Here is a 17,031-nt window from a genome sequence, read left to right on the forward strand (position 1 = left end):
TCTACATTAAAATTTTGATTTGATTATAAATTATAAACTAAGTAAAAATATTGAATAAATAGAATATTTCGAATCACCAACCTTTTAATCGATACAAGTCGAATTTGTAATTTTACATTTTGAAAAAAAAAAAAAAGAAAGAGCATTTATTAATTGGTGGGTGAAGCTTGAGAAGGAAGCGCGTGTATATGAAGCGCCGAAGAAAGCGCGTGAGCGTGGGTGCAGAAGAGAGAGAGTGTGTGTGGGTGTATGAGCTGTGGGGGATGAGGAGTGGGCCCCACCACCCATGTGCCCTCCTCCTGTCTCCACCAGCTCCTGCCTCTCTCAATCATTAGCCCCCTCTCTTCCCAAATTACCCCTCTCTCTCTCTCCTCTCTCCTCTCTCAGCTCACCAAGCATTCATCAATGGCAGCAATTTCCCTCTGCTAACCCTTCTGAGTCCCACATATTCTCTCCCCCATTTGGGAAAGATTCCCCACTAACACAATCACTCTCACAAAGCAGCCATGTCAAATTCCGAAACTCCCAATAACGGCGTCTCCCAAAAGCCGCCGCCCTCTGCAACCAACGGAGCTCTCGCCGTCAAGAAGCCGCCGTCCAAGGACCGCCACAGCAAGGTTGACGGCCGTGGCCGCCGCATCCGTATGCCCATCATCTGCGCCGCCCGTGTTTTCCAGCTCACCCGCGAACTCGGCCTCAAATCCGACGGCCAGACCATCGAGTGGCTCCTCCGCCACGCCGAGCCCTCCATTATCGCCGCCACCGGCACTGGCACCACCCCGGCTAACTTCTCCTCCGTCGCCGTCTCCGTCAGGGGAAACAACGCCGGCTCCACTTCCCTCTCTTCCCCTTCTTCCACTACCTCCACGCTCTCCCTCTCCCGCCCCCAGCCTCTCTCCGGCCCCGCGCCGTTTATTCTCGGGAAGCGCGTCCGGTCCGACGATGACGCCGGCGGCGCCAAGGATGACGGGTTGGGCGTGGGTCCGACGGTTGGGTCCTTAGTGGGTCAGACGGGGCCGGGTGGGTACTGGGCGATTCCGGCAAGGCCGGACTACGGCCAGGTGTGGAGTTTCGCGGCGGCGGCGGCGGCTCCGTCGGAGATGGTGGTTCAACCGGGGGCGATTTCGCAGCAAGCGTCGTTGTTTTCTCAACAGCAGCAGCCGATTAGAGAGGCGTCGGCGGCGAGGGTGGGGAATTACCTTCCCGGACATCTGAATTTGCTGGCTTCTTTGTCCGGCGGAAGCTCCGGCCGGCGGGAAGATGACCCTCGCTAATGAATTTTAGAAGCTGCAGATTCAGATGCGTTGCCATGGTGGGGATGATTCGTATTTGTACAAATATGTGTGTGTCAATTGCTTTCTTGTGTGGAGCTAAAAGGTAATTTAATTTAAATTTAGTGGAAATGTAGGATTTCTAGGGTTCCTTATCAATAATTTCAATTTTTTGAGGTTTAGGGTTTGGAAATTGCTAGAATTTTTTTAGGGTTTTTCGGTCTGATGAGAGTGAGAACAGAGAACAGAGTTCATCTTCAGCAATTATCATCCCTAAACCCTCAAATTGCTGCTGTGCAAATTCACGATTCATTACATTACACAGACTACAGAGACATAATTCATCGAACAAACTCTGTAAATGGATCGTACGACTCGCGATCTTTCCACAAGAACAATTCGGACAGGGCTGCTCGAAATTACCTATCGGAGCTTTGGTTTCTCGCCGGAATCGGCGCCATTAATGGCGATTCTGAAACTTCATCTTCCTCTTGTTCTTCTTCTTCCACGGTCGCCGGCGTTTCGACAGGTGGAAGCTCCAATCTTCTCTCTTTGGCTCTGTAAGATCTCTGTTTTGGCATTTTAAGAATTCGATTTGTATTCTTACAATTTGTTGGCGTGACAATAATGGTTGTTTTCATGATCTTGTGTCAGTGGATTTGTTTGTGGGGTTGTGAATAAAAATCCCATTGTGTTCTTCACAAATTATGCCTTGTTCTTCTTCTGCTTGATCACTGAACATAACAAAACAAACTGAGTTCTACTTCCATTTTAAAATCTTGCAAGCTGTTGCAGTGCCAACAGTTTTGTTATGGCTAAATTACGACGTCTGTTTCTCCCCGATCACCCTCGCTGCTTCGCAGTCCCGAAAATGCAGCAAGATCAAATAAAGCCATGTTAGAAAAACTGTTTGGACCATAAGCTTTCTCTCGTGATTCTCTTTACATTTTTAGTTTCTCGCCTTTGAAACATCAGATTGTTGTGCCTCTAAAATTGAAGAGGGAGGGAGACAAGTGGGTGGTTAATGGTTGAAATGACCTGCTCCTTGTAAAAGCACATGATTTCAAGTCTGAAACTGGCTTTGCCAGAAGACTTCATTTTCCCAAATGTTTGATTTGAATTGAATTGAATTGACATGTATCTATGTAGCTCAATTAATCATAAAAAGATAAAGCCTTGGGCTTGGAGGGGCTTATTTGGTGGGTTTTTGGATAGAACCAGTTTTCAAATTTTCAGAATAATATTTTGTTTTAAATAATACAAAATATCCATAAATTTGTTTTAATAATATACCTAAAATTTGAAAAGTTTCATTGATACCCTTGTCCTCAGTGGCTTTAACGGGAAGAAGGAAAATACTTGGCTGTTTATCAAATAAATCTTGTCTTCACTCTCATTAAATATTTGACAACTAAGAAAGAGAAATGTAAAAATAGAAACGGTTGGATCAAGAATTTGATTAAATCTGCAAAGCTTGGCTCGGACATATGCTAACTCAATTGGAGGGCTGAAGTGCTAGCAAATAGGGGACCTGCAAAAGAGAAAACACTATGACGTCCAAGTAAGTGAGTGGTCGAGTTACATCTGAGAGAGAATATAGATTCGCGTATCTGGGAATGAGGCGGGAGATCTCTATTTATAGGGGGAGTTGACAGGACGTTCGACAAGCCTCCAACGACTCTTTAAGGTTTTGGGAATCACGGCGTGTTGTCGTGGGAGATGTCAGAGATCTTATTCTTGAAGAAGTGTCATCTGTTTGGCGCGGCTATTCATCAAGCTACTGAAATAAGTAAATGTACCTCGGCTCGACTGGAAGCATAAACTTCAAGCGAGAATCTTTTCCAGAATCTTTTCTCATACTAGCTTCTCATGCTTAGTCATCATAATCATCATATTAAGAGTCACCATGTGGTCAATGAGAAATCACCTCCAACATAGATTTTGTATTTTTTAAATAATGAGATGTAATATTGATTAAAAAATTAAGACAAAATTAATAATTTAAAACTATGTAATAAAATTCATGAGTTACAAACTTGAAGGAACTAAATCAACACAATATATATATATATATATATATATATATATATATATATATATATATATGCCAAATTGATAACTTGACCCATCATTTAAAACTATTATAGTCGTTTAGGGGTGGTTTGTTTCTCTTGATATATTTAAAGGTTCAATTTTAATAATTTCATAAATGTATGGGAATGATCCATCAAATTTAAAGTCAAATGTATAACAATAATAACCCTTATAGTTTAGGGGTGTTTTTGAAATTTTGCCTTCAAATGAAGACAAGGGAGAGAGTATTTAAGGAAATAATGTAAACTATTAAAGATATATGGTAAAATACAAATATGAGGAAATAATAAAAACTAAATCATAATAGAAATGTTTAATATCCAATCTTGGAAATTAAACCAATCACTCTTGGTTGCCAAATTGGTTAATAAAGGTCATGGTTAATCGTCAATTCCAACCTAGCTACTGAATTAAATATATGTTCTCATCCTATCTTAAAGGTTAATGTTCGATCCTCACTTTATCATTATTGAATTAAAAAATAGCTCAATGATAAAACTAAGGGGCCGTTTGTTTTGTGGGAATCTAAGATTCTGACGGGCATCTGGATTTCCACGTTTGTTTTGTGGTAATGTAAGATACCCGGGTTTTGAAAAAATGTTGATCAGCTTACCTTTTCTAGAGCAGAGATCTAGCAACGCATTCTAGGCACAGATCATTGGTATTGGATGCATCGTTAGGTTGTGCCGAGTCAAATCAGCTCCGTTTTTTTCCGTTGCAGAAAAGAGATCCCTTCCCCCCGCTTTCTAAAATGATGAATATGAAGTCTGTGGGGCTGCAGGTACTATGGATCCTCTGACTCCCAATCGGGTTGCCTTCCCAGGTCTCGCCGGTGTTGCCTGTAGGTCGTGCTGTGCCTTGAGATGACCGTCTCCTGTCCCCCTGCCGGTGGGGAATCCGCTCCCGGGTCGTCGCTCTGCTGCGTCTGGCCCGTCCTCTAGGCACCTTTGGAAGGCAGGGAGTGTGACAACGCACACGCTTCCCTTTACTCCATAGGGCCTTCTCATCAGTTGCAGGGTTTGGTGGCCCGAAATTGACTTGGCTTCGCCAAAAGGCCTCATACCTTTGATATTTTTCTTTTTAAAAGAATATAATTTGATAATATAATAAATGAATTTTACCCTATATAACATTAATTATATAATTGTATTTTTAAAAAAATATTAAAGTTGAAAATGAAATATATATTAATATTAATTACTTTTAAAAAAATCTTATATTAATATGAATTCTAGCTAATAGGTGATAACATAAAAAATCAATACATTATTCGAAATTAATATAAAAAAACCTAAAATATTAAATTAATTTTAAGAAAATCTATTATATAAATGCAAATTATATTAGATTAATGTCTAAATTATATGAATATTCGTTAGGGCGTTTTTGGAACATTATATAAATTTAGAACATTCCATGAATAAATCCTCCAAAACAACGTTGTTATCTAGATATTCCCGAACATCCTTATATATTTTCCTACAAAACAAACGTGGCCATCATACGGAGATCTAAAATTGCGGACATCTGAAATTTCAGGCATGTGAAGATATCGGACATCTGCATTCCCAAAAAACAAACGGCCCCTAAAGGTAAATTTTTAGAAAGAAAGATGAAATCTCGTCGAAATGAGATTGGAAGAGATAGAAATTGGTTTTTGTAATTTTCTTAGGGATGAAAAATACTTCTTTTTGTGACTCCATAATGTCATTAAATATTATGGAGTATTCAATATTAGTAAAAAAAAGATGTGCTAAAAAGTTGAGAGAAAAAAATGAAAATGGTCATTAAATTCCTTTCTTTTTTTAGTCGCATTAAATTCTATTTAAGAATCTTGATAAAAATTGAAAAATGTAAAATATTATTAATTAATATCCTTCAAAATGTCGCATTAAATATTAGGAAAAAGGAAAAAAAGTAAAATGCCCCCATGCAGGATCGAACTACAGACCTTCAGTTTACAAGACTGACGCTCTACCACTGAGCTATAGGGGCATTTGGTGATAAATCAGACGTATTAAAAAGATTTAAATTCTATAGTTTTTAAGATCGTTTTCACTTCTGCCGAAGTTTTGAATAACCTTTTTCCCCACAAAAGATCCAATTTTTACATTTGCTTGCTTCAAATCTCTAATTACCCACCATATGATTACTTGAATTTGGCCTCAATTTACATGAAAACTTCAGCATTAGGAAGTGGCTTCGTTCTCTTAGCTAACAGAGCCGCCCGTAATTTCCATCTATTGTTTGAGCGCTTCTTATCTTATAATATCTCTGTTGGCACAGACTCTTCAACCATTGCCACTGCTCTTTCTCTCTCTGAAAATGCAAGATCTTCCATTCTTGGTGCTCAAGTACATGGTCATATTTGCAAGTTGGGGTTCACTTGTGATACTTTCTCCATGAATAATCTGATCAAAATGTACGCCAAATGTGGGTTTATGTGTGAAGCCTTTAAGGTGTTCGATCAAATGCCTCTGAGAAATGTAGTATCTTGGAGTTTGATCATTTCGGGCGCGGCCGAGGATGGTGGGTTTGAATTCTGCTTGGGGACTTTTTTGGACATGATGAGGGGTGGATTGATGCCTAATGAGTTTACTCTTGGTAGCGTTATGAAGGCGTGCGCGGATGTTGGAGCCTATGGATTTGGTTTGAGTGTTCATTGTCTTTGTTGGAAACTTGGGATAGAGCAGAATGTTTTTGTGGGTGGTTCAACTCTGAGCATGTATGCAAGATTTGGGGATATTGCTTCAGCTGAGTTGGTTTTTGAATCCATGGAGAGAGTAGATGTTGGTTTTTGGAACGCCATGATTGGAGGCTATACTAACTGTGGCTTTGGCTTGGAAGCCTTGAGGGTTGTATCTTTGATGAATAGTAAGAGTATGAAGATGGACAAGTTCACCATTGTTAGTGCTCTCAAAGCGTGCTCGATAATTCGGGATTTGGACTCTGGAAGAGAGCTTCAAGGATTCATGCTTCGACGTGGATTAATATCCACCGTGGCAATGAATGCTCTCCTGGATATGTACTTGACAAATGGCAGGATGAACTCTGCTCTGAAAACCTTTAACAGTATGCAAAGCAGAGACATTATATCATGGAATACTGTATTTGGAGGCTTCCGTGATGAAAACAACATGAAAGAAATCGTGAACTTGTTTAGTGAGTTTATGCTAGAAGGCATGAAGCCTAACCATATCACTTTCTCGGCCTTGTTTCGGCAATGTGGGACACTACTCGATTACAAACTTGGGTTTCAATTCTGTTCTCTTGTGGTACATTTGGGTTTTCTTGATGAACCTAGTGTGCTGAGCTCAATAATTAGTATGTTTTCTCAATGTGGGCTAATGGAGATGGTTCTCTCAGTATTTGACTCTGTAGTTTTCAAACCTATATCTGTTTGGAATCAGTTACTTTTGGCTTATAGTTTGAATTCTTCTTATACGGAAGCCTTCAGAACCTTTTCCAGTCTATGGAGATTTGGTGTTGAAGCAAATGAATATACTTACTCCATCATCGTAGAGATTACATCTAAATCTGAGATCCCATGGATGTGTAGACAACTTCATTGTGCTGCATTCAGGGTTGGTTTTGGTTCTCACAAGTATATTTCCTGTTCATTGATAAAATGTTACATCAAAATAGGACTCCTTGAAAGTTCCTTTGAGATCTTCAATCAACTCGAGAGTGTAGATATCGCGACCTGGGGAGTCATGATATCTGCCTTGGTTCACCAAAATCATACATATGAAGCCATTATGTTTCTGAATATTCTAATGGAATCTGGTGAGAAGCCTGACGATTTTATTTTCGGCAGCATATTGAATGGCTGTTCTAGCAGTGCGGCTTATCACCAAACAAAGGCAATCCATTCGCTTGTAGAAAAAATGGGATTTGGCATCCATGTGCATGTTGCTAGTGCAGTCATAGATGCCTATGCAAAATGCGGGGATATCGGAAGCGCACAGCGAGCATTCGAACAGTCATGTCGATCCAATGACGTTATTTTATATAATTCTATGATCATGGCATATGCTCATCATGGCCTAGCCTGGCAAGCAATCCAAATTTTTGAGAAAATGAGGATGTCTAATCTCCAGCCTAATCAGGCCACATTTGTCTCAGTTATTTCAGCCTGTGGTCACATAGGTCTCATAAAACAAGGACATTCTCTGTTTCAAACTATGAAATCAGATTATAATATCATACCGTCTCGTGACAATTTCGGTTGCTTAGTCGACATGCTGTCAAGGAATGGATTCCTTCATGATGCTCGGTATATAATCGAGTCAATGCCCTTTCCACCTTGGCCTGCTATACTGAGATCTTTGCTCAGTGGATGTAGGATCTATGGGAATAGAGAATTGGGTCAATGGGCTGCTGAAAAATTACTTTCATTGGCTCCCCAAAATGATGCAGCCTATGTATTGTTGTCAAAGGTCTATTCTGAAGGGAATAGTTGGGAAGATGCTGCAACGATAAGAAATGGGATGACAGATAGGGGGGTTCTGAAAGACCCAGGATGTAGCAGAATAGAGATATAAAAATAATATTCACTGGTTAATCCTAAAATATTTCTGGCAGAACCTTCAAGTTTTTAGCGTTGCATTTTTGTGAGATTTTGAAACAATAAAACGTATTGTTTCAAAGCTGCAAAAACTCTCATGGTGAAATCTCGAGATACTTTTCACTTGTTTTAGGACTCAACAAAAGTCTCTTTCCAAGAGTTGCCATGGTTATCATCAAGGTTTTCCAGTGTACTAAATTTAGGTACATTACTTGCAATACAAAAGCTCTCCAAAAGTAGCTGTTGCTACATTTACCTTCACCCTTCAATTAATTCAATCACTCTTTTTCTTATCATTTCAGTGAAGAGGCAATCTAGCCAGACGAAAGCATCGAACGTCACGTATGTGCTTGCGTAGGATGATACGGTGAGTCGGGTTTCCTTTCAAAATTTAAACTTATTTTTAGTAATTGCCCCAAGTCACTGACCATATCCCCATTGTTAGCTCAACTTTTTTTGTGAAGGATGCAACCTCTCTTCTCTTGTTGAGATGGACAAATGGAAAGATACGACTAAAACATCAATCATAGCAGGTCTCTCCTTTGATTTTGATTTCTGTTCACTTTTCTTTTTCTCCTGTCTAATTTTGCATTTGTTAGTTATAAGTGAGATTTCAATTTTTTTTTTTTAATAGGGGGTGTAGGATCGAACATCGGAAGGCAGATGATGTCTTATCCCACTAAGTTATGTTCAGATTGGTTCAATGATGTTCGTTAAGGGTTTGTGAGGTGCGATTTTTGTTTTTCCTTGCAAGAGCTTTCATCAGCACTATTGGGCTAGCTAGTCTGTGGGTGAGATGAGTTTTGGCTTCAAAAGCTGTGAAATGACAGAGGAGGCTCCCAAAATATGGTGAGAAACAAGATGGCTCTTTGCCAAACGACTTGAATGAGGTAAAACACAAGTCAGAAAAAATCTAAAATAAGTTGGGTTTTGGGTTGGGCCTTTTGGACCTAGTCCAATGAAATTAGACTTGTTTCGGCTTCTCGTATTGGGCTTATGTGGGCCCACATACTTCGGCCCATGATCGACCCAAATTTAGAATATATTGATTTATATCCAATCCAAATGATGGATGAGTCGGGTCAAATTGACTCGCCAAACTTTGATGAGGCGAGTTTTGGTTGCTATTCTTTTGTCTTTTTTTTTTTTGGTTAAAAATTATTACAAAAATGTAAAAGAAAAAACAATTTCACAAATTTTAGGCAGATCTAGATTGAATATCCTTTTAGGATGCAAATGAAATTAAAATTCTGACGGACAGTCTTGAAGCCACACATCATTCAAATTGTCACTAATTATTAACAATAGTATGGATTAATTTACCTCAATCAATTTTCACTAATCAATTATATTTACTTCTATTATAAAAAATCATTACAGAATCTTTAATCATATTTAAATTATGATTTAACCATCAATAAATTCAATTGCTTTGTGGTACTCTCGAATAAGTAAATCACTAATTAACATTCTAGAGAGACCTAATATTATAATAAAAGTGGAAACAAAATTTCATAGTACTAAAATTTCTATCAACTGAAATTATTACTTATAATGATCCATAATATGACTTTAGTAATCATGTACTAGAATAGTACGATGATTCTTTTTTTAACAATATTCAAGTGTTTATATATATTTTTTTTTATATCCATGAGTGTCCGAACCAGCTTATGCACACTTAGACTAATCTCAAACTCATTCGCTTCTCTATTTGTCAAAAATTAACGGTAGAGTGCTGACTCGTAACCACTTAAGTTTTTTTTTTTTTTTTTTGGATTTGGTGCATGATAATAATAATAATGTAAAGTTGGGGGAGAGTGGGGTAATTTGAGTGGGATCTAAACTCTGAAAAACAACTCCAATGAGGTTTAAAAGCAAAAAAGCTTTTTTAAAGGACAGAAAAAAGATGATGAATCAGTGAATCTGTTATCTGAACTTCCTTTTTCAGAACCCCAAAAAAGGTTAAAAGGGTCATGTGACACTTAGCAAGCCATGACCTTTAATAATTCAATTTCAATGGCTGCTCTGCCAAACCACACCCCCATGGATTTCTCTTTCTTTTGTCTTTTCATTAATATTATATATTTTTAAAAATTTATGAACAGCTGAGTTTGATTAGCTTTTGAAATCGAATTTCAGAGAATGGGGGAGAGCTTCAGTTGCAGCAATGGAGGCTGCATTTTGATCGTTTCTTTCTCATATGCATTGGCTGGAAGACGGGTCTAAGGAACCGAATTCGAGCCCTAAATTGTTTGTTTAGGACTCGTTCAGTAACATTTTTATTTCTTGTTTTTCATTTCTAAAATTTAAAAAGTATAAACAAAGTCCGACTTATACAAGACAAGGTGTTGGTTGCTTTCTCACCGAACTTTATTAGAGTAGAGGGTCTTGGTTGCCCCTTTTCTCGTTTTTCATTTTTTAAAAACGTTTTTTAAAAAAATAAAAATAAACTTCTCTTTTTTGTTTCTGTTTTCGAGTACAACATGTGGGAGTGAGGGATCGAACTCACAATCTCTAGATATATGTCAATTACCGCTGAACTATGCTCGCTTTGGTTAAAATGCATAATTGATATATAAAATAAATATATATAACATACAAATTTGGAATATTTAATTTGGAAATTTAATTTTCTTATAAAACCCGTACTTTTTAATTTTTAATTTAAAATTTTGTAAAACAAGAAAAAATAAATTATTCCCAAATATGTTTTTGTTTATTTTTAACTAGAAATAACAAATAGTTACCTAACATAATTCTAATTTTTTTTATTGAGAAAATGAAAAAAAACAAAAAGTAAAAATAGAAATACTATTGCATTTGACTAAGAGGTTCTGAGTTCGAATTCCTACCTCCATATATTTCTGCTTAAGCAAACCAGAAATCATTTATCAACAAACAATTGGATAAAAACTATTATGTTTCATTCAACTAATCTCATTAACTACCAATATTACCTTTACAACAAAGTTCAAAGTTGTAATAGTTGTAAAAATTACAATTACTCCAACATCTCTCTCTTTAATTTCACTTTTTGAACAAAAGAAATGTGTAATTTATATATATATATATATATATATTTATATTATTATTGTTTTTTTAGAATAAGAAATGTGTAAATTATTGGTGGGTCATGGGAAAATAAACACATGGAAACATTCATGCCCTACCCTTTATTCTCTTCCTATAGATTCTTCTTCTTCTTCTTCTAATGCATGTGATGAGTTTGGTCCAATTTTCATACCTTTTTTTAAAGTCATTTGTGTTGTTACAATTGTATGTGGATAATTCACACTTTTGCAAGAAGTTTGCTTTTCCTTTTTGAACTTGAACTTGAATGTTTACATGTTTGTACACCTGGATCGTCTTCGTCCCATTTGAATTAGAATGAAGCTACACCATTTTTTAACTTATCTTTGATCTTTTAAAACGCAATTATCGTTTTTTTTTTCTTTTAGTAATAATAAAAAGGTTGTTCAAACATATAATTATCTAAAGTGTAAATGTTTGTGATTTTGAAAAAGAAAAGTCACTAAAGATGATCCTTTGATTTATTTTTTTCAACATATAGTAATAAGATATTATTGGTAAGGGTTACTTTAATAATTTACCTTTTTTTTCCTCTTTACCGGGGTAGTTTTAGAGACATTTGGAAGGCTGATTTAACTCTCTTAAACTTAGAAATTTACGAGAAAGATTTAGGAAGTCCAAATTTAGAAAATTTAAATAAAAATCTTGGATTTAGAAAAACTATGCGAGGGAATTGAAGCAATAAACACTTCAGACCTATGAGTTTCTCAAAACTTTAATTTGGTAACTCTTTCCCTAAAGTAAATTCATGCCTCGAACAACCCTGATACGGCACAATGATGCCAAATTTAGAATCGTGTGATCTGATATCTATGTTAAATTCAGTATCGTCGAGATAAATTTGATTAGATGTTTGAATACTTTAATATTCATAAGAATCCAAAGTTTGTGATTTTAAAAATGAGAAACTCCCGCCTGCAAAATGGAGAATGCATTTGAAGTTGTGCAGGAAAGGAACCAAACCAAAAGGGCAGAGTTTGTGTAAGTCTTATGTTGTCACTTTCATTTTGTTTTGTGGTCCCTTTTTTTTTTTCTTCTTCTTTGACAAAATTCCCCAATATTAATTAAAAATACCATACTTCTTTGTATCCTCATAAATTATCAATCATTCATTTTGTACCCTTTCAAGTCTCTCTCTCTTTCTAACATATGAACTTGACACTTGAAACCCACTACACCAACCAAATAATGTGGGGTTCAAAATCAAACCTCCTATTCAACTTTCTCTTCTTCTAAATACCTTTATTTTCATTTTTTTCGTTTGGACAATTGAGGGTAAAAATCGAGCAGGAGACGTGTGAGGGTTGAGTGGCGACAGTTGGTAGTAGGGACCAAACCCTCTGCGGGCATGTTGGTACCGTCAGGAACTACGAGAGGCGCGGCACATCCTTGAAGTAGGACATGGCAACAAGCAGCGGTGCTACTATCACGTCCTGGGAATGTCCCCTAACGGCTCGTTGGAATCTAGTACGTTACGCCACACGCGAAGCGTCCTTCCTAGTTGGCCCCAACACCTATAAAAGAGACGGAATTCCGTGTCCACATAGTAAGTAGAAAGTTTGTCACTAAACTACTAAGGTGCCTACCGTTTCCTTTTTCTCTAATTACTAACTTGGTTGTTTGAGGGTATTAGACAGGGCACCGCACTGGTATTGAGACTCGTTGTTGCAGGCTCATTTATTCTACGGCCACCCGTTCTAAATGGCACATGATCCTCATGAACAAGGGTTAAATTACATGTTTGATAATTGAACTAGTTTTATGATGGTATATAACATATCCCTAAATCTTAGAAGTCACCTAATAAGTCCATGAATTTTCAACTATGTGTCTAATAAGTCTTCGGACTTTGATAAGTCACGATCTAAGAAACACAAAATTGAAAAGTTCAGAAAGATCAAATGTTAGTAAATTTAAAAACACAACATTGAAAATTATTATAAAGTTGTTAATATTGGACTTAATTATTTGATAAATTGTAAAATATAAAAGATCAAAACTTGTAATTTTTTATTTTGCTCTCTATATTGGTTTGCAAATCAATTTCATAAAATACAACCAAACTAACATCGAGAGACTGTTGGATTCAAACAACAATCTTGAAATAAGTTTTGGTTTGGAAAATTTGTGTGGTTCGAAAAATCTTGTTCGAGGTTGAGAATATGATGTCCTAAAATAAATATACATTTAAAATCAAACCAAATACTTTTGTAAATTAAAAATCTACGGAAGAAAAAAATACAAAGAAGAGAGAGGACAAAATTGGAAATTGGCGTTTGTGGTCTGAGGGACGGACCGGTCGCTGGGTTGGTTCTTCCGGTTCGGTTCGTACAAGGGCAGCCCATGTGGAGCTACTGTAGCCTTCCTACCCTCGCCCCATTTTGCTTGGCCCTCAGCTTTTTCCTTTATTCTGATTTTTCTTTTTTTAATTATTAATTTTTAAAAAATTATTTGAGTCTCTTATATTTTAATATTATTCAATTATATCTAATCGTTGCTGTATGTTAAAATTGGATAATGATAAGTTCAAATTTAATGGAAAAAAGTTTTAATATCTTAGACAATATATACTACAAATTGAAAAGAAAAATATTTAACTTTAGCCTAACTGTCTTAATAGTTCAATTTTTTTCAAAAAAAAAATTGTAAATTATAGTTAAAAAATCTAATATAAGCATTTTTTTTCATTTACTTCATGCATAAGATGTTACCTATACAGGCAATCAAACATTTAAAAATAAATATCAAAGTGAGCATAGCTCAGCAGTAATTGGCATATACCTCCAGCGGAGAGATTGTGAGTTCGAATCCCACCCCAACATGTTGTACTAAAAAAAACATATGAAAATAAATGTAACTTAATTATTTATTAATAAAGAATATCAACCATAAAATAATTAAATTGCAAATAGGTAGCGTAGATTTTCATTATTAATATTTCGTTGATTGGGTTGTGATGACAACAAAATTTTAGCTACTTGAAAAAAAAAAAGAATAAAAAAAAGATGGGTTGTTAATTTTATAAACCCCACCAAGTTGGACTAATAATTTAGGTGGGTTGTCTTCATTAAATAATGCTAAGTTTTTTTTTTTGAGACAAAATAATGCTAGGTTTTACTTTTGTACATGTAACCATTTTTTTTTTTAGATTTAAACCAAAAAAAACATCAAAATGCACTTTAAAACAAATGGGTCCTATGATTATTTATGGAATATACACTCAATTCCTTTTATAGAATAATCAAACTTATTTTATTTGATTGTTTAGTTGATCAGTCAAAAAAAAAAGGTCCTTCTTTTTATAAATGAATCACTTAAATTTGGTTGTATATCTCTTTTTATGATTATGTATGGAATAAATCCAAGTTTGATTTATCTTTTGAGATCTTTATCTATAATTGCTTATTCATTGCAGCTACTTTGGCTAACAATTTTTTTTAGTTTCTTAATTTCTGTATTAAAAAGTTTCCCCTTTTGGAAATAGATGGTCAATCATAGGAAACTCTTAAATTATAGAATCAACTCAAGCAAAATAGTCTCTGATTTTAAAAATAAAAATAAATCTTCGTAGAGGATGGGTCTATTGCCTTTAAACTTTAAGTAGGTATTTGAGGTCAATATGAGCGCAATAATCGATACATACTCATTTATTTGAGGTCGAATGTTCAAACGTCGTACTTCTAATTTGTCATACTAAAAAAAATAAATAAATAGGTATTCTAAGTTGCATATCATATAGAGAGAAGTTTTATATAATTTTCTCTCATTGGGATGGATGCTCCCTACATTTTACTCTACAATTAGCTAATTCCAGTCTCTATTTTGATCTTTATATTTTTTGTTTTATTTGGTTATGGTCCATACACTTTTAAGATATTCACTTTGACACTTGTATTTTCAACTTAATACTTTCAAGAAGTCTAATTTGATATCAGTAATTTAAAAAGTGATCATTTTGGTCAATTTATTATATTTTTATCTCATTTTCAACAATTTAGTATGACATTTCACTCACTAAAGTTATTGAAATGTAGCTGTAAACTTCAAAACGTTTTGATAGTACAATGACTAAAATGAACAAAAGTTAAAAATATAAAAATGAAAATATATGTTTTGAAAGGAACATTGACCAAAATAGTACTCTCTATATATATATATATAGCTAAAATAGTACTTAAACCAATATACTCATCATATCTTACTAAACCCGTTACCATACTTAGATACTCATACCAATAGATGTCCAAGAAACATATAACTATTTTAGGATTACTCATACATATCCCACAATAAAAAGTCAATCACATTATCGTTCAATTGTTAACGCTCTCTTCATTTGTTATACTTAAAAAATTCAAACTTCCAATCTAAAAATATATATAACACAAATCTTAAAATACTTTGGACTATTATATACTAATTAAAATCCCCAAATGAGAGGGAAGAATTTAACATTTAAAATAAAGTAAATAAATAAATACTAATTAGTAGAGGTGTGGCCTGGGTCATATTATATTACAAGATCCAACTTTTGATGGGTGGGACCCAGTTGGGCGCTATGATAATCACAGGGGGGACACGTCAGCGTGACATGTCGGATCGGAAAACGACAATTAAAAAATGAAAAGAGGGAGAGAGAGAGAGACACCCATCAACTAAAACCATACGCTGCCCGGCCATTGGGAGCCATAATCATCTGCTCCCGCTTCCACGCTAAGCAATGTGTGCCCGGATCTTGCCTTTAATTTTTAAACTCTCTGCCGCCCATTATTGGACCTAAACGCCGTCGTATCTATATGCTTCCCTCCGTTCCCATTAATTACGCTGCCCTTTCCGCGCGCTTCTTCGTCAAAATACAATCTTCGACCCTAAATGACCTTTTTGCCCCTACACATTCACAAGATTTCCCAATCAATTCATACATTTTTCTAAGATTGCTCTCCGATCCAAACACGCCGTGCCTGATTTTTTTAATATTATTATTTTAAAAACTTATTTTTAAATTATATTTTAATATCATAGTTTTATTTGTTAAATCTAAAATCGCGTTTGAAGAAACAGTTTTTCCACGTGGATCGTGCTTGCTATTTTTTCCCTTAATTTTAAATTATTATTTTGATTGGAGGTTTGAAGCTTCATATAAAAACTGCAATATTAAAAAAAAAGTTTTTAAATAAATGTAAATTTCAAATTAGTTTAACAGACCGTTTAAACAAAAAAACATTCCCCATTTACTCGGAATTTTAGTTTATGCAAAAAAAAATAATTATAATGCGTTCGATTGGTGATATGAAAACATAAATATGAAAATAAGAGATTCAATTAAAACCAAAGTTGTACTTTCCGTTTATGTGTTTTCGAATACGTGTTCGATAGCATATTTGGAAATTTAAGCTCAATTTATTAATATATTTGTATTCAGTTCAATCTAAAATATTATTAATTAATTAATTAATATATATGTTATAAATTTTGTACACTTATTATTTTACAATATTATATAACTTATAATATAATATATTTTACATATTTAAATTTTGACATAAATAAAATGAATTTATTACGTGACTTGTGACGTGGTATATTTATCAAAGTTTTTATATTTTCTTAAAAATTAGTTCTGCATTTAAAATTTGAAAATAATGAATTTAGAATTTCCACTAGTTGAATTACCTGATTCGAAAACAAATATCTCAAGCAACTATTCACCGAATCCATGAAAATAAGAAAGTAATTTTAATCTTTTACCAATCAGAAAATTGGACTATTGAGTCTATAGGTATGCATGTATCAACTTTTGACTTTATATTCTAATGAAATTTATTTAATATCTATAGTTTTGTATTTCGGAATTATAATGGTCCCGGCTATTAATGAGTAATTAAAAAATGCTGCCCAAATTACCATCGTGTCAATTCTCTGTTGAGAATGATAATAATGTCTCGGTGGCATGTAATTAAAAATGATATATAGACTTATTGAGTGACTAAACCAATCATAATTAAG

General features: G+C 34.9%; 1 protein-coding gene, 1 non-coding gene and 1 pseudogene across 3 annotated transcripts; 2 read left to right on the forward strand and 1 right to left on the reverse strand.

Moving 5' to 3' along the window:
- The first annotated feature begins 323 nt into the window (after positions 1-323).
- On the forward strand, positions 324-1,453 carry LOC148209282 (transcription factor TCP7 pseudogene; annotated as a pseudogene).
- Positions 1,454-5,288: 3,835 nt separating this feature from the next.
- Positions 5,289-5,360, reverse strand: TRNAT-UGU (transfer RNA threonine (anticodon UGU)). The gene has a single exon. It is a non-coding gene; the product is annotated as a tRNA-Thr (tRNA).
- Positions 5,361-5,474: 114 nt separating this feature from the next.
- LOC111009976 (pentatricopeptide repeat-containing protein At3g09040, mitochondrial) lies at positions 5,475-10,295 on the forward strand. 2 transcript variants are annotated; one of them, XM_022283221.2, is made up of 5 exons: positions 5,475-8,135; positions 8,235-8,299; positions 8,378-8,465; positions 8,567-8,822; positions 10,075-10,295. In XM_022283221.2, exon 1 carries the CDS (start codon positions 5,540-5,542, stop codon positions 7,907-7,909), a length of 2,370 nt encoding a protein of 789 aa, XP_022138913.1. In that variant the 5' UTR covers positions 5,475-5,539; the 3' UTR covers positions 7,910-8,135; positions 8,235-8,299; positions 8,378-8,465; positions 8,567-8,822; positions 10,075-10,295. The 2 variants fall into 2 exon arrangements, with proteins under 2 accessions (XP_022138913.1, XP_022138912.1); XM_022283220.2 differs by lacking the exon at positions 10,075-10,295 and having other exon boundaries at positions 8,567-9,059.
- Positions 10,296-17,031: the final 6,736 nt, after the last annotated feature.

Source organism: Momordica charantia (genome assembly GCF_013281855.1).
Source record: "Momordica charantia cultivar OHB3-1 chromosome 9 unlocalized genomic scaffold, Mcharantia_2.0 BLBB01000009.1, whole genome shotgun sequence".
Classification (NCBI taxonomy): domain Eukaryota; kingdom Viridiplantae; phylum Streptophyta; class Magnoliopsida; order Cucurbitales; family Cucurbitaceae; genus Momordica; species Momordica charantia.